General features: G+C 33.9%; 2 protein-coding genes across 2 annotated transcripts; both read left to right on the forward strand.

Annotated features, from left to right (window-relative positions):
• Window positions 1-8,374: 8,374 nt before the first annotated feature.
• Window positions 8,375-9,937, forward strand: LOC108319080 (uncharacterized). The gene is made up of 4 exons (XM_017550099.1): window positions 8,375-8,902; window positions 8,986-9,209; window positions 9,261-9,518; window positions 9,706-9,937. Exons 1-4 carry the CDS (start codon window positions 8,375-8,377, stop codon window positions 9,935-9,937), a joined length of 1,242 nt encoding a protein of 413 aa, XP_017405588.1.
• Window positions 9,938-17,283: 7,346 nt separating this feature from the next.
• LOC128196654 (uncharacterized) lies at window positions 17,284-19,819 on the forward strand. The gene is made up of 5 exons (XM_052878146.1): window positions 17,284-17,511; window positions 17,864-17,956; window positions 18,037-18,138; window positions 19,446-19,661; window positions 19,760-19,819. Exons 1-5 carry the CDS (start codon window positions 17,284-17,286, stop codon window positions 19,817-19,819), a joined length of 699 nt encoding a protein of 232 aa, XP_052734106.1.
• The last annotated feature ends 1,712 nt before the right edge of the window (window positions 19,820-21,531 follow it).

The following is a 21,531-nucleotide window of genomic DNA, read 5'->3' on the forward strand; positions in this document are numbered from 1 at the left end:
TCTACCTAACTTAACATGATATTGTCTATCATCCCACCACTCTCTTCCATGCTTTTCAAAACTAGAAGTGTAGAGACTAAGAATATAAGATTCATTATCTCTAGAATAAAAGGATTCAGATTTACTTTTTCTAACCATGAATGAATGCATGTCATCAATTTCCTTTTCCCAAGCTAGGTATGTTAATGCACCTATATCATCACCAAAGAATGGAATATTTTCACTAGCTTGTTTATACAAATCATCTTCAATCCTATCAAATTCATAAGATGAACATGACTTCCTTCTAGCTTTATCATGTTCTCTTTTGATGCCTTTGTAACTAAGTTGCTTATCAAAATTAAAATTCCTAGAAGACCTATATGAATAACAAGACATCTTTGTTTCTAAAAGTTTTTCTAGTATAAAAGATATACAAGATTCACACTTAGACAAGTCCCAGGTAAGAGAGGTGAGTCATGAAGACTGCTTAAGTACCAAATCTTGCCTTGCCAGAAATGTCTTAGGTTACTACAAGTTACCCTTTAAACTAAAATCACTTTTAAAATCAAAAGACACAACTCACAAACAATCACAACAATTAAACACTAAAAGACGAGACTCTTCGGACTCTAATGTGACAAGGCTTAGAGTTTAATCCCTTTTAGCCTAAATCACCCCTAAACGTAAGACACAAAAATTTAAACACAAACAAGAAAAGTTTTGCCAATAGTTGAAAGAGCACCAAGGACTCTTCCAAGACACTTGGACTTTGAATGGCCTTTTACAATGAAATTAAGAAAACTAACAATAGAGCCTATTACAAAACCAGATGAACTCAAATCAATTACAAATAAAGACAACTGCTACGGTTGTGGTCCACTTCTTGTGCTCAACGAATACACTCTTATTGTTGTTAACCAGCCTTGGATCTCCTAGCTTTTGCCTACTCTTCCCTTTCACTCGGTCTTGTGCAAATGAGACATTGAATAATTCCTATTTTCTCTCAAACTGTTCCAAGTATTCTGCACAGTTAATTTTCAACCAAAATCAGCAGGATATTCATTCAATATTATCACTTACATCACTTACAAGCTAAAACAGAATATCAATTCACAACAAAGGGTAAGTTAGACAACTTCCCTGTTTGAATGGTTGTTTCTAGCCTGTTCCAAACTCCACACTGAGGTGTTTCTGCTACTATTTCTTCAGTAATATGCTGCTCAACTAATGATTCATTCACATCACCTATGCACACATAAATCTCAACAAAATCAAGCAAGTGCAAATGGACAGTGAATTAAATTCAGATTGGATGTAATTCAATGCAGAAACTAACCATCTAATTAATTCAACCGCCAAGTCAGAACTGGAATTTAGGTGCTTTAATCATTTCTTAAAACTGGAGGATGCATTGGCAATTAAAAAAAAACAATTTGATGCACAACTGATTATGACAAGAGCAGCCTTTTCAGCAAATCAATGAACTACACTGGGTAGAAACAATGGACCAAACCAGTCAAGAATAATGTCCTAAACTAATTCAGAAATCAGTGGACCATGCTAATCAAATCAATGGACAAAAAGTAATGTGAGGCAACTCAGAAATTGGCAGTTTTAAAATAGTGTTGTTGCACTTCCAGAGATGCTCATAAAACAATCAGCACCTTATTTGCAATTCTTATGCATCTACCAAATTCCCATATGTCTTATCAAATAAGACTCAGCATTCACATTCAAAACAATTAATATACCAATGATTTTAGTAAACAAATTAAGATCTAAAATGAATGCAACAGAATGCAATAATCAGATTCAATGCAAGAAAACTTTCTCTCTTGGTCAAATGGGTTGCATTCCCGCTTAATCAATCTCACTTTCCTGCACAAGTAAACCGTCAGCACACAGTTAAGTAAAACTGATTCTCTCATACAAATGTGCCAAGGAATTACTTTAATTTATTTTCCTACACAATGAACACAACAATAAATGGTTAATTGAAACTGAACTCTCTTGCAAATGCCAAGGAATTTAGGCTAAATTAGCCTTACTAAGCTCACAACACTAAGGTTTCTCTTGAAAAATTTAAAGCACTCAAATGAAAGGTTTGGAAGAGAAATTTTTAGTTTAAGCCAGAGAATCCTATGGATCACCACCACCTAATATGCTACCATTCACACTTACCTTCTTTCAAATCCCAAAAACCAGAATGGAATCAGATTTCTCAATTCAGGAAAATGGTTAGGCTAAGACAAAGTGATGGACAAACAGGACAACCACTCAAACAGCATAGCAGACTCTAACCCAGGAAACTCTAGACAAGATGAAATAAGCAATTAAAAGCTTCAATTAAAGATTGGCAGAATAGTTTTCACATGCATTGCAGACAAAACTAGATAACCAACAAAGATAAGCAAAAAAAACAAAGTTATCAAGAAGGGAAGCACTCAAAAAATGAACCTAATGAATAGAGCTAGAACAGATTTTTAAAGCAAGAAAAGACAAACAAGAAGCTGTTGGACTGTCAAGGATAACCCAGGTCCAATTTCCAAAGTCTGATTCTGTGTTTTAGTTTTTAAAATATGGATTGCACAGGCCTATTTGGCTTTTCAGAACTTTTTCTTGATCTTTTGAAGGATATTTTTAGGCTATAGATAATGTGACCATTCCTTTTGCTACAATCCAATTACAATGCTCAAAACCAGAATCATAATTATACATCTGCTGCAGCAACTTGTGAATGAAACATGTCAAAATTTTGGTGGTTTAAAGCATGAAAATATGTATGGCAGCTATAACTCATACTATTTTTGCATCAACAAGTTTAATGCATAATTCAAACTAGTTTAAACAGCTTAATGATGCAGAAACAAAATACTTCATAATTTTGATGTTCCAGCCCCCCATATTCATTCAAAACAAGCAAATCAACCCACCAAAATTTGACTCAATGATTCAAAAAGAAACTTTCTCACAGTTTTCTGGACACAGGAATATCTATTAAATCTTGAACAAAACACTAGAAAATTAATGCAAGATGTCCAGCAATGATCTAAAGGCCAAACAGATTTAAAAACATAAAAAGGACTCAAGAAAGCATGTGCAGATCGGCCAACTGCAATTTGAACTCTGTTGGAGTTTTCTCAGTGCAACCAAGCATTGCCTAAGCAAGTCATTACTTATATGGTATGCACATGGTACTTGCTCAAATGTCTCACAGAGTTCAACTCTCGTTCACTTGCAAATGAACACAAAGGCAATTATAATACTGTAAAACAAATGAAGGCTGAATCTGATGTCATCCATCATGCACTCGAGCGCTAAGTGAGTTTATCATAGCTCATATGGGGTGCAGATAAGGAACATTCAATCAGATTGTTCAGCTCAATCAAAGCACGGTTTCAACCCAGAATTTATGACAAATAAGCAACTCAACATGACTTTGACAAAAAAAGAATATGATGCTCAAATAAAATGACTCAAACAACCGATTAAGATGAGGAACAACAATCAAAGTAAAGTTGGCACATACAAATTGACTCAACCAGAACCTACTGTAGGTAGCAATGGATGTACAGAAACCAACAATAAACAAGACAAAGTAAAATATTCAAGACATTGCACACGAAAAATTTGAAAACAACCAACGCACAGATTAAATCTCAAGAATAGAGAACAGATCGACACCGAAAATTTGAGAATCGACGAAGAGTAAAACTCAGATCAGAGAAAAACGAGATACTTAGCTCAAGCGGACGCGCCTAACCTAGGCTCTGAATACCACTTGATGACTGAAGGCTTGAGCGGAATCGGAGGACGACGTGAAATCTGGACTTGATCGAACTGAAGATCCGGGAAGCAGCGGAAGAAACAGATTTACTCGAGAACCCTGGGTTTTGGAGGTTTAATCGGAGAAAACTCTAGGGATGAAGGTAAGGGAGGATTTGATTGGTGGAGAAGAAGATCTAACCGATGGAACTGAAGGAAATCTAAGAAATAACCTAGAGGCGGAAGAAACCCTAGGCTCCTGATGATATTCGGTGAAGAGGCTCGAATGGATGTAGTTCGAAGGTTGGATCGACGACAAACTGAAGCAAGGAACCTGATTGGTGACGAGAAGCAACACGGTGAAGGTCCAGCGATGATGAGGATGAGGTTTGTGGTTGAAGAGTTTTAGACAGAGAAAACGGAGGTGAAGACGCGAAATGAGGATATGAAAGCTATGCTGATGGAATCTCGTGAGAGAAAAGGCACGCGTGGTAGTAGACCTGACGCAAGCCACGAGGACGCTAGTAATTGGTGAGAGTGGCGTGAGATGGATGCTATGGAGGAGAGAATCTGATAATGGAAAATGAGAGAATGATAGTGTGAGATGGAAGGTGGCTAGAGGAGATCCTCTGGGATTCTCTAACCTTGACTTTCAAGGGAACTAAATTCTGGAGTTCTCTCTATAGAAAGTTTAATTCATTATTCTCAAAAGTATCTTACAAGAGGTGGTGACATGTATATATAGGACTAAAAGTCTCTCCTATCTAGCATATGCCTAACACCTTTTACACATGCTTTAATAAAAGTAAAAGAAATCCTACACTAAACTAATTGGGCTTGGGCCCAAGTCATCATCCATGATCATTCCTGGAAAGCGAGCACCGAGCAATGATATTGATGTTTACTTATAACCATTAATAGAAGAGTTGAAGGAGTTGTGGAACACTGGCATCAAAACTCTTAATTCATATGGGAATGAAGTATTTCATATGCATGCAGCCATATTGTGGACTATTAGTGACTTTCCAAGACTTGTAACCTTATCTGGGTGGAACACACATATAAGATTGGCATGTCCAATATGTAATTTTGATACTACTCCTAAGAAGCTTGTCAAAGGTGGTAAATTTTGTTTTATAAGTCATTATCGTTAGTTAGATGGAAGACATAGGTTAAGATTGGCTCATTGGAGGTTTGATGGAACTATTGAAAATAGAAGCGAACCAGTGACAATCTCAGGACATGATATCTTACAACAAGTTGGTAATGTTCACGTTGAATTTGGGAAAGAACCTATAATTGAAGAAAGCTTAAAAAGACAACGCATCTCTAAGGTAGAGACTCTACAATGGCGAAAGAAAAGTGTATTTTTTGACCTTCCTTATTGGGTAGATAACTTATTGCACCATAATCTGGATGTTATGAATATTGAAAAAAATGTTTGCGACAATATATTGTTTACATTGTTGAATGATAGTACAAATAATAAATGCAAAGACAATCTAAAGGCAAGAAAGGACTTGCAACTTTGGGGTATAAGACTAGATTTGTGGTCTGACGAGCATTCTAGATATCTTCCTGCTATATATACATTGTCAAATGTAAATAAGGATATGTTTCTGAAAACTTTGAAGAATATAACTGTACTTGATGGTTACTCAAGTAATATCAGTAGATGTGTTGATGTCAAACAACGTAAGATTGGAGGAGTAAAAAGTCATGACTCACATGTGTTGATGGAGCAACTTCTCCCTTTGGCAATAAGAAAGACACTCCCTAAAGAAATCTCGTCTATTTTAGTGGATCTATGCTCTTTTTTTAAATAATTATGTGATAATGTTTTGAAGATAGATGAACTTGTCCAATTACAAGATAGAGTTGGAGGTTTCACTTATTTCACTCTATCTGCAAAGGAAAAGTTACAGGCACATCGTCATAGCCTAACAAATAGTTCCATAGTTCACCCATTTCTTCAGTAAGTATTTTCACTTCGTCAATTCTTTTAATTAGTCTTTTATTAAAAAGTAACTATGTATAATTTGGACACTTCGTGTAGGGAATTTAGAGACACTATACAGAGGCAATTGAGAAGTCGGAGTCGACAATCATCTTTGATAGACTAGAGAGTTCATAGGGAATTTGCAAATTGGTTTTCACGTCGTGTACGTATATTTATGCCAATGAACATTTGTTTCATTCTATGTTATAATTGATAATTGATATGGACATGTTATTTTTTTTGCCTTTTAGATAAGGAATGACTCAACTAGCCTTGACTCAACTGATTTGAAATTCTTAGCCATGGGTCCGATTGATTGTGCAAAGCGATATAGTGCCTATAATGTTAATGGATTCAAGTTTAGGATCTCCATGAATGAAGTTGAATACAAGATGAATGGAGTATGAGAGAATAAATGAATTAAGTGAAGTCCCCCCTAGGTCTCTTTATATAGGGCTTGATTGGGCTTGGACTCTGAATATTCAGTTGACAAAATCTTTTATCTTATATCTTCCAAATAACTAAAAGATTTGAATAATTATAACATTATTTGGAAGATATTTTCTGTTGATATTCTCTAATTAAATTAATTTAACAACTGAATTTTATCTTTTAACTTTTCTAACTTTCCAAAATTGCACAAATGCCTTGAAATTTCCCCTATCTGCACTTTAGCCCCTTCAGAATTCTCCAAATTTGCACCAGAACCCCTGTTGACCAGCTTTGACCAGAGAAAGGACACGACCAATAATGCGCTGCCACCTGGCATGATCTGGTGGAGTCTAGCTTAGGAGGGGTATGGGTACGAAAATTTAGGAGGTGTATTTAGAATAAGGTTATTGTTTGGCTTAGTATTGGGCCTGTTTAAGAGAAGAGGGGTGTATGTAGGGAAATTGGGAGATGCAAGGGTAAAAGTTGCCTGTTTGGCCCATCTGTACATTATTTTTCTAATAAAATCTGATTTTGGGCCTTGAATTGCCATTTGGACCAATAAAACTTATATTCTCAGCTGCACAAATAAACATTAGAACATCCAAGAATAATTTATGCGCTAAAACTTACTTTTTACGTCTCTTTAATTCCCAAATCCAACAATTCCAATCATCACAAATTCACGTAAAATCAATCATTTAAGCATAATTATCCTATCAAAAATTTGAATTTTAAAGCATAAATGTGAGCATAAATATGCACTCATCAGAGAGAGCAGAATGGTCTTGTGATCCAGACCTATGGAGCTATTTTTGGCATAGTAGCTTCTGTCAAAGAATTAGGTCATATGGACATCAAAGAATTATGGTACGGTTTAGGAGGTCAGTCTGTGGACCAAGATAGGTTAGAATTATTAACTGATGATAGGGGTGCCATGCATATGTTGAACATTGCTAGGTCAAATGATGAAGTTCATATGTATGTGGTTCATAATATGATGGAAATGGAAATAAGAGAAATGATTGATTGAGTTGGTGGTCATCTTGATGATGAAGGTGATGTTGCAACACAAGTGTAGGAGGTTGAGGTTGTTGGTGATGGTCAACTTGGAACAGAAATGGTGGAGGGTGAGGGGGATGCCCATGAGGGTGATGGTGAGGTCCATACTGAAGTTGGAACAAATATGGTGGAGGGTGAGGGGGATGCCCATGAGGGTGATGGTGAGGATCATACTGAAGTTGGAACAAAAATGGTTGAGGGTGAGGGTGATGCCCATGAGGGTGATGGTGAGGTCCATACTGAAGTTGGAACAAATATGGTGGAGGGTGAGGGGGATGCCCATGAGGGTGATGGTGAGGATCATACTGAAGTTGGAACAAAAATGGTCGAGGGTGAGGGTGATGCCCATAAGGGTGATGGTGAGGATCATACTGAAGTTGGAACAAAACTGGTTGAGGGAGAGGGTGATGCCCATGAGGGTGATGGTGAGGATGTTGAGGTCCATGAGGTTGAGGATGGTGAGGTCCATCATGTAGAGGAAGCTGAGGTACATGATGTACATGATTTTGAGCTAGAGGATTTAGGAGAGGATGATGATGTAGAGGATAGTGAGGGTGATGATGTACATGAGGTAGAGACTGAGGACGAAGATGTAGATTGAGTGAAGAAAGTCTAATTGATGTCAGCGTGCATTGTGACATTGGGACTTCTAAAGGAAATGTGAGACAAGAAGCTTCCAATGCAGTACTTGAGTCTTGACGGTCAACAGATAATGATTGTATTCATGATGGCCGTGGGTTGTCTGACAATGAGTGGCTATCAGAGGAGTTGATTAGTGGATCAGATAGTGAGGACAATGATGGGTCCACTAAGATAAGGTTTCCCACTTTTAGTATGCCTAAAACTTTGGAGGGTTATAAATGGGAAGTAGGAACCTATTTTGCTGAGAAAAATGAATTCACAGATTCCATAAGGACTTATGCACTAAGTAATGGGAGAAGTTTAAAATTTATTAAGAATGACAAGAAAAGGATTTTTGTGAAGTGATTGGGTGGAAGAGGAAATTGTAAATGGTACGCCTATTGTTCCTTTAGGAGTGATGTCAATGCATGACAACTAAGAAAAGTGTTTGATGCTCATAGCTGTAGTAGAGATTGCAATATAAAGTTGATGACTTCAAAGTGGTTGAGTCAAAGGATGGAGAAAACTGTGAGAGAAAACCCTACAATGAAGGTCATGGACATTAGGGACAAAGTCACTAGGAAATGGAATGTAGGAATTTCAAGAAATATGGCTTTTAGGGCAAGAGCCATGGCAAAAGATAAGGTTGAAGGGTCATTCAAAGATCAATTTATAAGACTTCATGATTATGGTCATGAGCTGCTGAAAACAAATCCAGGTACAACAGTACAAATTAAAGTTGATAACAGTAATGGTGAGGTCATATTCCAAAGATTTTATGCATGCTTGAAGGCATGCAAGGATAACTTCATTTGTTGTAGACCTATTATTGGGTTAGATGGATGCTTTTTGAAAGGCAAGTATGGAGGAGAGTTACTAACAAGAGTGGGAAGAGATGGAAATGAACAAATGTTGCCCATAGCAGATGTTGTTGTTGAGGCAGAAAACAAAGACTCCTGGACTTGGTTCTTGGAGCACCTTATTGAGGACCTTGGTGGGGCAGCTGTATGTGCACGATGCACATTTATTTCATGCCAACAAAAGGTCAGTCAATGTTCAATATCTTGTACATATAACTGAATATCTTCATTACACAAATGTTAATTAAAATATCTTGAATATGTCAGGGTCTTTTGCCAACTATCCAAGATCTTCTGTCTGGTGTAGAACAAAGATTTTGTGTTATGCATTTATATTCGAACTTCAGAAAAAAAATTCCTGGAAAAAACCTTAAACGTCTCATGTGGAGGGCAACAACAGCCACACATCCACAACAATGGGAGGCTGAAATGAGGAATATCAAAGACATAAATTTAGACGCATTTAAATATTTGCTTGCCATCCCACCTAGGTATGTATTAAGTCTTATAATTATTTGATAATTATTTGCCATCCCACCCAGGTTTTGGTCAAGATCTAGATTCACCTCTAGATCACAATGTGACACTCTTGTAAACAACATGTTTGAGGGCTTTAATAGTGTGCTAGTTGATAGTAGGTCTAAGCCTATTATTAGCATGTTAGAAGACATTAGAGTTTACATAATGAAGAGATGGGCTGCCAATAGGACAAAGATGGCATCATATCAAGGTTCAATCTGCCCCAAGGTTTTTAACAGATTTCAGAATGAGTCCTGGTTAACTAGATATTGGTTACCAAGGTAACTTTTATGATGTGTGTTTCCATTCATGTTAACTTTGTTTCCATTTATATTGATCCACCTAATTGTGTTACGAATTGTGTATTAAATACAAGTGGTCAAGAGAAAAATTATTTGAAGTGAAACATGTTTTACAATTTTGTCAGCAATTTGTTGTGAATGTTGACAACATGGACTGCACATGTAGAAAATGGGCAATTACTGACATTCCTTGTACTCATGCCATAACTGCAATGAAATTTTTGAATATAAATGCAGAAGAATACATTGGGCACTGGTTTAGGAAGTCTACCTATGAAGAGACTTACAACACAATAATTAACCATATCAATGGTCAACATGTCTGGGATGTTACACCCTATTCAAATATATTACCACCAAAGAAGATGACAATGCCAGGAAGGCCCAAGAAGAAATGAAGACTGGAGGATTGGGAGTTGAAGAAGAATAACAGTGAATTAAGAAAACTAGTTTGACACATAACATACCTTAGCTTATTTGGACATAAAATAAACCTTTAAGTACAATTGAATAATAATGTCAACGTTATATTATTATTATTTTAATTATTTATATTATTAATAGATCTAACGTTTTTTTAAAAAATTATTACTTATGCTAATGAGAAAGTTTATTATCTACTTTTTATAATTTTATAGTTGTAATCAAAGTATATGATTTTTTAATAGGAAAATCTTTCCTTTAGAGAGGATGTTATATATAAATATATTCTTTTTAGGACGTATTAATTAAATATATTTTATTAATTTAATTGTGTGTTGTTTTTTTTTATTTTAATATTTTAATTGAATTTTCATTGGAAGGTATTTTTCTTAAATTTTTAAAATATTTAAAATAAATTTGTATTGTTTAAAATTTAGAACTTAAATAAAAATATTTAAATTTGTAAAAACTTAAAATTTAATTTATTATTTTAAATTATCTACGAGTCAAACTATGGAACTTTATCAGATAATATTATGTCTAATCAGAACACTACAAAAATAATACATTTTAGGAGGGTTAGTTTCCGGAAGTTTTAGAAACCCCGAATAATTTCTGGCAGTTTAGGACTAAAACCGTAGTTACCTTTTTTTTTTATGTTTTTTGCTTCTATAACAGACGATGGCCCTAAAATTTATTTTTTTAATGTATTTCCCTAAATAATACCCATCCCTCTTCACGCCTTTCATTTCTTCTATCTTTACTCATTTTCCCTGATTCTCTAATTTCTCATAAACCCTAACTCTCTCCCTCCCCTTCCTGCGTCTTCATTTCCCTGCATCATAATTATTTCCCTCAAAACCCTTCCTCGCACCATCTTCGTTCTGGTCTTCCCCTGCTAGAGTTGAGCGAAGTGTCGAGGCGTCGAGGCAGCGTGAAGGTGCCTTATTGTTCGTCGAGGTGCTCTCGGAATTCCTCGCATCTACGGTTCACGCAACTCAAAAAGCTGGCAAGGTCACTTCATTTTCTCTTCGTTCATTTTCACTCTACATGTTTGTCTCTTGTACGTTACTCTATTGAACGCGTTATTGATTCGATTGTGTCTAACTCTTTTATTTTGCTGCTGTTGTTAACTCTTGTATTCGATTATGCCAACTACTATTCTAATTGCCCCACATCCACCAGCAGTGCGACCTAGAGTACGCGCTAGAAGAGGATAAGCTACAAATCCACACAGTATAGCTGAAAGGGTGGGCCACTAGATATTTTGGATAATACAAACCTTTTACTTGTTGTAGAGATTATTATTTAGAATAATGACAAAATAACTTAAGTTATTTTCATGATTTGCTAATTTTTATTTTTCATGTATCCATTCAATGACAATTGCGTAGAGAGAGAATAGTTGAAAGAATTAGAGATTTTCAAGGAGTGTGCGTGAATGTCTCTGTAATTTGTCTTGCTTGATTTTTTAACTATTTAAAGCGTTTCTAGTTTTCTCCTCAATATAAAACTATTGTATCAAAATGAATGTTAAACATGATAAGGTGATACTGACTAATCAGATAAAAAGCACTGATGCTTCTAATTTTGAACTTGGAAGAAGGCCAGAGAGGAGAACCATCATATAAAATGACCACATTTCCAAGCTGTTCGAGATAACATAAATAAAAAATGGAAAAAGAAATTGTGTCTTTTGAATTAAAAATGTGTAGGATTGGGAAAAGCAATGTAACTTTGACATGAAAGAGTGTTGATAAAAAATGTGCGAAGAGAATATACCAAACCATAAAAATGTGTAAAGAGAATATACCAAACCATAAAAATGTGTGAAGAGAATATACAAAACAATACTGTATAACAGCACACTCAACTATAAGTCCAAAGGTTACACTGAACCTAAATATGTCCAACAATGTGTTTGGGTCTATATAATTCAACATCATCACAACTATACTTATTTCTCAATCAAAATAAATCACTATCATATCAATTTGTTAATAGTTACGTATTCTATTAAATCCTATCAAAGTCTCTTTCTCTCTATTATCATTTATTTTCTAAATACACCAAAACCCCAACCAAGTAGATGTGTTGAGAAAGTATTTAACTTATTCTTAAGAAACTTGAACAAAAAACCAAACATATCATTCTAGACTTAGATAAGAATCCATATTTCCATGTTAGATTATATACAAAAATACCCCAAAAAACTACATGCATGCAAGAGAATATTAAAAGATAAAAGAAAAGATAAAGTAGGAAAAACTTACTGAAATCAAAATTCTAATTGGTAGAATTTGATTATTATCAGCACACTAATAGCTACCTGGTGAAAAAGATAATAAAAACTTAGGTATCACATAAAGAAGACAAAGTAAATTACGAGGTTTAGAATTTTAAATAGATAGTTAACAAATTTTGGAAATACAATTTTCATTCATCATCTATTTTTAATCTCTGTTATCTGATAATCCTAAATGTATTCATTACAACTTAAGAAAATAGTGATTGATAGATGTCTCTGAATTTTACTGTATTGAAGTTCGAATGTCAAACTCAAACTAACAGATTTAGGCAATTTTAGCATGATAGAATTTAAGATTTTAACTTATAAGATGAAGTAAAAAGTAACACCTAGATCAGAAAAGTCATTAAATATTTCTAAAAACTGACATGGACAAGTTCAAGTGATTGTTGTTGGAGTTGAAAAAGACATATATCAATGCAGGTTGAATCTTCTCCTCGTGTTGCTGTGCTCATTACGAACTGTGATTGATTTTTTTCAGTAGTTGTTTAGTTTAGAATAGTTCTATGTGTAATCAAATTGTTCATACTCTCTTTAAAATAAGAATTGTAATCAAATTTTCATATTGATGTCAATAGATGATGACATTAATCTTCTTAACAGGATATTTTGGGTAATTTGTATTTCTTAATTGACTTAGCCTTGCTGAACGTAAACATAAGGTGTGTTATGGCCTTGTGAAAGTTGTTGTGCTATCACATCCATCATTTCTCCAAGTGAATAACTTCCGAGGTATGAGTTTTCATCAATGTTGATTATTTCTTAATTTACATATTTACATAAAACAAAAAAATAATATATATATTAATTTATTTTTATGACATTTAAAAATATTTTGTTAATAGTATTAAATTGTTTCTTAGAAGTAGTGATTCAAAGTCTAGTAAATATTATTCTTGAGCAATGCTATCGTAGCTGGTACTTAGTGTTTTATTCACCATTTACTTTTAACATTAAGTAGGTGTACTACTTAATATTCAAAACTTATATGAAGGATGAAATAAATATTCAAAACTTATATGAAGGATGTGATAAATATTCAAAACTTTCTTTCTTGGTGAAGTTGTATCACATCAAATGTCTATGCAGAATAAGTGACAAAGCTATGTCCATGATACTGTAGTTGCTAGCAGATGCATTTGAACATGCTAAAATTCCAAATTCATTCTATGAAGCCAAAAAAGCTTGGTCTTCATTACAGCAAAATTGATGCTTGCCCAAATGATTGTATGTTGCATGTTGGAGATTGCATGTTGGAGAAGACAAAGATAGAGATTCTTGTAAGAAATGCAAGACATCAAGATGGAAGCCAAAAAGGAGAAATACAATTGGTGACGATGTTGTTGTTAATAAGCGAAAGAAGATTCCTACAAAGGTGTTAAGGTATTTTCCTTTGAAGCCTCGATTACAGAGGATGTTTTTGTCATCTAAAATAGCTGAGCATATGAGATGGCATGCATCAGAAAGTACGGATAAAGGCATGTTATGACATCCAAGAGATTCTGAAGCATGGAAGAAATTTGACTTGATGCACCCTAAATTTGCCTTAGAGCCTCGAAATGTGAGACTCGGTTTATCTACTGATGGGTTCAATCCATATGGCAACTTGAGCACCAATCACAGTATTTAGCCAGTTGTTCTCATATCATACAACCTTCCTCCTTGGATGTGTATGAAACAAAGTTCATTCATTCTATCCATGATCATTCCTGGAAAGCGAGCACCGAGCAATGATATTGATGTTTACTTATAACCATTAATAGAAGAGTTGAAGGAGTTGTGGAACACTGGCATCAAAACTCTTAATTCATATGGGAATGAAGTATTTGATATGCATGCAGCCATATTGTGGACTATTAGTGACTTTCCAAGACTTATAACCTTATCTGGGTGGAACACACATACAAGATTGGCATGTCCGATATGTAATTTTGATACTACTCCTAAGAAGCTTGTCAAAGGTGGTAAATTTTGTTTTATAAGTCATTATCGTTGGTTAGATGAAAGACATAGGTTTAGATTGGCTCATTGGAGGCTTGATGGAACTATTGAAAATAGAAGCCGAGCAGTGACAATCTTAGGACATGATATCTTACAATAACTTGGTAATGTTCACGTTGAATTTGGGAAAGAACCTATAATTGAAGAAAGCTCAAAAAGACAACGCATCTCTAAGGTAGAGACTCTACAATGGCGAAAGAAAAGTATATTTTTTGACCTTCCTTATTGGGTAGATAACTTATTGCACCATAATCTGGATGTTATGCATATTGAAAAAAATGTTTGCGACAATATATTGTTTACATTGTTGAATGATAGTACAAATAATAAATGCAAAGACAATCTAAAAGCAAGAAAGGACTTGCAACTTTGGGGTATAAGACTAGATTTGTGGTTTGACGAGCATTCTAGATATCTTCCTGCTATATATACATTGTCAAATGTAAATAAGGACATGTTTCTGAAAACTTTGAAGAATATAATTGTACCTGATGGTTACTCAAGTAATATTAGTAGATGTGTTGATGTCAAATAACGTAAGATTGGAGGACTAAAAAGTCATGACTCACATGTGTTGATGGAGCAACTTCTCCCTTTGGCAATAAGAAAGACACTCCCTAAAGAAGTCTCGTTTATTTTGATTGATCTATGATCTTTTTTTAAATAATTATGTAATAAAGTTTTGAAGATAGATGAACTTGTCCAATTACAAGATAGAGTTGTCCTCACATTGTGTCACATGGAGATGTTATTCCCTCCTTCTTTTTTCACAGTGATGGTTAATTTGATTGTGCATTTAGTAGAAGATGTCAAGCTTGGTGGACCTGTCCAATATCGATGGATGTATCCTATTGAGAGGTACTTGGGAAAATTGAAGTCTTATGTGCGTAATAAGGCACAAGCTGAAGGCTCAAAAGCTGAAGGTTACATGGTTGAAGAGTGCTTAACTTTTTGTTCTAGATACTTAGATGGAATTGAGATTGTGTTTAATAGATTGCGTCGTGTTAATGATGAACCAAGCATTGGCTCTTGTACTGTAAGCACTTTATTCCCACCAGTCGGAAAACCAGTTGGAGGTTTCACTTATTTCACTCTATCTGCAAAGGAAAAGTTAGAAGCACATCGTCGTAGCCTAACAAATAGTTCCATAGTTGACCCATTTCTTCAGTAAGTATTTTCACTTCGTCAATTCTATTAATTAGTCTTTTATTAGAAAGTAACTATGTATAATTTGGACACTTCGTGTAGGGATTTTAGAGACACTATACAGAGACAATTGAGAAGTCGGAGTCGACAATCATCTTTGATAGACTAGAGAGTTCATAGGTAATTTGCAAATTGGTTTTTACGTCGTGTACGTATATTTATACCAATGAACATTGGTTTCATTCTATGTTATAATTGATAATTGATATGGACATGTTATTTTTTTTCCATTTAGATAAGGAATGACTCAACTAGCCTCCACTCAACTGATTTGAAATTCTTAGCATGGGTCCGATTGATTGTGCAAAGCGATATAGTGCCTATAATGTTAATGGATTCAAGTTTAGGATCTTGGAGCGTGACATATGGCTTAAAACACAAAATAGTGGAGTGTTTGGTACATTTGGGACAAGGAGTTATGCAAGTAGTAGTGATAATCAAATGCAATTTGGAGATGTGCCTTATTATGGTCGATTAGTTGACATAATTGAAATAAATTATCATGGTTGTTTCTCAATTGTCTTGTTCAAATGTATGTGGGCTAATACAACAACATGTAAGGGGATTATGACTGATGAGTTGGGATTTACAAGTGTAAGTTTTGGACGCTTGATTCATAGCGGTGATAATGATGATGATGAACCATACATTCAGGCGTCAGAAGCACAAATGGTATATTATGTAGATTATGAGTTTGATAAAAATTGGTGCATCCCAATACATATAAAGCCTAGAGATTTGTACAACATGGGTGAAGATGATGTTGACAATTTTCATGAATGTGAACCATTTCAACAACAAAATTTAGAAATATTATTTCTAGATGATGAAAGAAATATACCATTAACAAGGTTTTAATTTGAATTATTAGTTATTATATATATTGTTATTCTGTTTATTTTCTTGTTTATTATATTTATAGCTGGTTTAAGTTTTATTTATGAAATTGTTTGTAGAGCACCTGAAGATGAAGAGAATGATAGTTAAGAACAATGAGACACAACATCATACACAAGCACATAATACATGGGGTCATATAGTAAATCATCCACCAGCACCTCAAAGTGCAACACCTAAAGTCCAATCATCTCCATCTCTATCTACCCCTCAAAGAAGTAAGTTCCCTTTACTGATTGTTTAATTAAAATTTATTTATGTTGTTGAAATTTTTTGACATTCATTTATTTGTAGAACATACAAACTAAAGTTACCTCCGACAAGCCAAAGCCTATGCACTCTTGAAACCATTCAGCCCCCAAATGCAATTGGTGTTCAATCAGCAAATCAAGTATTTTCGTTTGGTCAACCCCCAAATGAAGTTATCCAGTCACCCGTTGAAGTTGATGTAAGTGTTCTTTCAAATATGTTAAATATGTTCTTTCAAATGATAAAATATGTTATCTTAGCATATACTTTGATGAATTTTGATAGTCATGTTGTGACATTTCTAGGAACCAGAAGTACACCTTGAAACTAAAACTAATTAGAAAAAAGAATTTGTCAATATAATTTGTTTCTCTGTTGCTTGCATCTGATCTCTATTCCTATCAACTACATTCATTTAATCTGACATTTAACCTTGTGTAGCAACAAGAAAATTCACATGTACAAGATGAACATGAACAAGATGAAAATCAAGATATTTTGTTGGAAGTGCAACAAGAAAGACCATCAACATACAAGAGATCATGGTTGGTTGATGTTATTGGTAAGCCACTGTTACTTATATCAATAAATATTGTTGAAGTTCTTTCACACAAGGGTATTTGACACAAATTTGATTTCTTCACATATGACCAATGCAAGATGACTACCAAACACTTAAAAACAAATGATGTTTGGAATTTGCCTCAAAATGAAAGGATTATTGTACGTTGGAATGAGCAGCATCAACCAATTGGAGATGGTGGCGCATTATTGAATTGGTTCTTAGGGAGTATTACTAGAAACTTCAAGGCATTCCTTATTTGTTATTCTACTTGGAAGAAGATTCGTAAAGATTACAAAGAAGACATAATTCATAATACCATTCAAGTAAGTAATGTAAATTTTCAATTCATAATTAAGTTATTTGATAATTGTTGTTGATTTTGATTAAAATATGTTTTTGAAGACAAAGTTTGCAGTTAATTCTGATATTCAAATCAATTACATCTTGAAATTGCTTAATCATAAATGGAGAGATTCTCGGCAAGAATTGTGGCAACAAAGAGATGATGGCACGCGTACTAGAGATGAATTGATTGCCATGGCTCCAGAAGGAATAGATAAAGATCATTGGCTTCTTTTGTTGATTATCGACTTGATGAAAGAATAAAGGTAAAACCTAAATTTCTTTTCTTAAAATTCTGATATAATTTATTAACTTTTTTTATGATAATGTTAGGAGATTGCCCTAAAAAATAAACACAATAGGACAAAGCAAACTTTTGCTCACACGGGGGGTTCGAAGAGCATTGCAAGAAAGAGGGAAGAAATGGTGAAGTAATATTGTTCTTCAGTTTTCTATTTCTCATTATATTTATGACACACTTAATATGTGTTTGTTCATTTTCATAGGAAAAAGAGTGTGGAAACAAAGTTAGCAGAGGAGAAGTATGGATAGCTACCCATAAGAAGACCAATGGAGCTTATGCCAGTGATGAGGCAAGGAAAATTGGTGTAAGTTATCTAAGCCTAATTATGGTATAGTTACAATTTAAATGTCATGAAGTATTTTTTCCAGTGGCTGAAACTAGTTTTCACCAATTTTCAGAATCTGAATGTAAGACAAACATGTGAACCATGTATTGTAATTTATTTGGTGCTTTAGGTCTTACTATAACGATTGAATGCATTCTGGTGAATTGTTGTGAAGTAATGTGTTGACAAAGATGAAATAAAACCTGTTGAATGGGTACAATTTGTTGAAATTAGTGTCATCCCCTTCATTAGACACTAGAAAACGACATAACCAGACAAAATAGGAAACCATTTATACATTGTAACCCTCTACATTAAACTCCAAAGCCTTCATAAAAAGTAATAGATAATTTTTTTACATAAGTGAATCCCCTACCCCGCCATACCAGAAGAAAAGAAAAAAGAGACTTCATTTTTATTAGGTGAGAGGCTTTGTCTGACAGCGCATAACACCTAGCGGTACCCAACTTTCTTCTCTTTTTAACTTGTTAGTGTTATCCATATCAAACACAGAATAACCAAAAGTTACGGCAAACAAAGAAAACATAATCTTCACGCATTTTCTCTTTCTTCCATAACACTACAACCAATCATCACTTCCAAACATTTCACACCTTTCTCATACTGCAATTATCCTCCATTACACTTACCGTCTTTTCCTTACTGCAAACCACAAAATCATCATATTTATAACATAAATAAAAAGACATGAATCAGATACCTGTAGGCACTATAATTCGTTTATGAAATGATTAACGACTCTGCACATACAGTGTTTCTTTTCCTTAAACCTTAAACTCATTTCTCCAATCATCATTCCTTTGTACCCTCTCCATCAAGTATAGAAGAAATGATTAACAACCATTTATTACAAAAAAATATATAAGACAATACATAAAGTAAAAGAGGTATACATCATCATGCCAACAAATATTTCTCCATAACAGAAATTGTTGAACTATTGAATAATCTTACTGTATTGAATAATCCCTAAAGCAGTAGACATTAATTCCTTAAGAAACTGTTGAACTTTCTCAGTAGCATGTTATTCAAACACTATGGCCACATTAGGGAAATTCTCTACTTTGAGTAAAACTAACTATTTAAGTACTGGAATCACATTTAACTATTTGAGTTATATACAATTTTTCATTTTCTTTGTTGTATTTTTGCTCCTCTTAACAAAGGAATCTCACTTATTTATGTATGGCCTTGTTGTTTTGGAATTGTGCACTTGTTTTCTTTGATTTAGACAATTTCACTGTTTTATTAAATGTTGAATGTAGGAACAAATTGAAGCATATGAATCCACAACATCGTCTCAATCAAAAAAAATATCCAATTCAGATTCATTGGCTCATGCTTTAGGAATCCAAGAGCATTGTGGACGCGTTCGCGGTCTAGGTTTGGGTCCTTGCCCATCTAAAGTCTTTGGAGTCAAAGTTCGTTCTCATAGTGGATCATCTTTAGCTGCCCCTTTTAATGATGAAATACAAACTCAGGTTAATGAATATTTTATCCATTACTTGATTTGTTCCTTTTATGATTAACTTGTTAGGTATCATTTTTCTTACTTTTTAAATAATTTCATCTGTTACAGGTATCTTCATTGACATCACAAGTCAATGAAATGAAAGATATGATAGCATTTATGTTGTAAAATTATCAAGGTCAATTGCCTTCAAAGTTTGCCGTATTTCAACCATCGGTAATAATTGCTAAATTTATTTGTATGATTTTTTTTTAAAATATATAACCAACTAACTATTATGTTATATTGTAGGTATCTGATCAAAGAAGCGTGTCAAACGATGAATGCAATGAAGATCAAGAAAATTAGACATGCATGAACAATTAGTTATGTCTCCATTGATATCCAATATATGAATTTTTGAGGATGCAAATATCACCTGCCATCCTTTTAATTGTGTATGTATTGATATGCTAGTATCTTTAAGTGATTTTATTCACATGCACTATGCAGTCACCAGTAGCAAAATTAGTAACAAGTTTGAGCATGATAGTGTCAATAACTTGATTAGTAGCTGACATACTCTTTATACTCATCATGACACTGATTACAAATAAGAAATTTGAGAAAATTTGAATTTAGATATCCTATTTTAGCACCTCCTCACCTACTTGATTATATTAGAATCTTGTCCTTAATGTTGTATAGTTTTTACTCGTCTTTAATTTAATCACCACATCTTCTTTTAAATCAGTTTTCCCATTCTTAGATGTTTTGAAATTAATTTCTTCTGCTAATATAGTCCATAAAAGACATTTTACATTGATCGACAGAACATTTAAAGAAGCACCTACCAAATTGAAAAAGGTGCACATAATTGGTTAAATTGGCCATTTCAATAAAGAAGTAATATATACAAAAAAGAAATTTCTACCAGGTTATCCAGATGAAAGTGTTATGATAGAAAATGACAAAGGGAACTATTTCAACAATAAGTGTGAAGACAAATTTAAAAAGCAAAAAAGAAATGTTAAGGAACTAAAACTTTAATTTAACCTTTACATCTTTAATTATCTAAACATGAAAAACTAATTTGAACTAGAAGCATGGAGTAACAAATGTCACGACCAATAAAAATTTGAGCTATCACTACATTTCCGACAGTTTTGTAGGAAATCCCTGGAAATCGTCGGTTAAAAGAAACTCCGGCTATTCCCAACGGTTTGCAAAAACCCCTGAAAATAATGGCGGTTTTTCCATAATCCCGGGAAATTGTGGCGGTTTCATACAAAATTGCCGGTAATACTTAACGACATTGCTTTTCCCCGAGACTCTTGTAATCGGGGAAAACAAATTTTCCAAGGGTTAAAACCGCCGGAACTCTAAAAATAATCCTGAAAAAATTATAATTTTTGTAGTGAAAGATGCATATTTTATTTTTTAATAATGTATTATTTGTTAATTTTCAATTTTATAATAACGTACATTAATTATAATAAACAATTGGTTTGTTATAATTAATGTTAATGATAATTAATTGATAATATAAGATACTGTACGTTTTATATATAATGATTTGACTATAACTGTTCAACGTTCACTACAAAATTAACGTATTTTAGAAGGGGTTTATTACTGGGGGTTTTGAAAACCTCTCTTAATTCCTACGGTTTTTGTCGAAAACCGCAGATAAATTGTAATTTTTTTTAATAAAATAAATTCCATGGTTTAATAAGAAACTGCCATAAAAGTATTTTTTCGTTTTGCCGCGCTCATAATTTACATTTCGTCTTTCTCGAAAATAACTTTCATTCTCACACCGTGCCCATGTTTCATCTTCTTCTTGACCAGAATCACTGCGAGCATGGTGGCGACGGTACTGGTGCGGCCAGCTCCACTCT

This window comes from Vigna angularis, chromosome 5 (genome assembly GCF_016808095.1).
Source record: "Vigna angularis cultivar LongXiaoDou No.4 chromosome 5, ASM1680809v1, whole genome shotgun sequence".
In the NCBI taxonomy this organism is placed as follows: Eukaryota; Viridiplantae; Streptophyta; class Magnoliopsida; order Fabales; family Fabaceae; genus Vigna; species Vigna angularis.

What these genes read in the sequence shown, in the direction of transcription:
- LOC108319080 (XM_017550099.1), top strand. Translation starts at nt 8,375, where the DNA reads ATGGAGAAAACTGTGAGAGAAAACCCTACAATGAAGGTCATGGACATT. An exon ending in TTATTTCATGCCAACAAAAG is followed by an intron (nt 8,903 to 8,985) that starts GTCAGTCAATGT and finishes TGAATATGTCAG; the next exon opens with GGTCTTTTGCCAACTATCCA. An exon ending in TTGCTTGCCATCCCACCTAG is followed by an intron (nt 9,210 to 9,260) that starts GTATGTATTAAG and finishes CATCCCACCCAG; the next exon opens with GTTTTGGTCAAGATCTAGAT.
- LOC128196654 (XM_052878146.1), top strand. Translation starts at nt 17,284, where the DNA reads ATGACTACCAAACACTTAAAAACAAATGATGTTTGGAATTTGCCTCAA. An exon ending in CAAGAAAGAGGGAAGAAATG is followed by an intron (nt 17,957 to 18,036) that starts GTGAAGTAATAT and finishes TCATTTTCATAG; the next exon opens with GAAAAAGAGTGTGGAAACAA. An exon ending in ATGATGAAATACAAACTCAG is followed by an intron (nt 19,662 to 19,759) that starts GTTAATGAATAT and finishes CATCTGTTACAG; the next exon opens with GTATCTTCATTGACATCACA.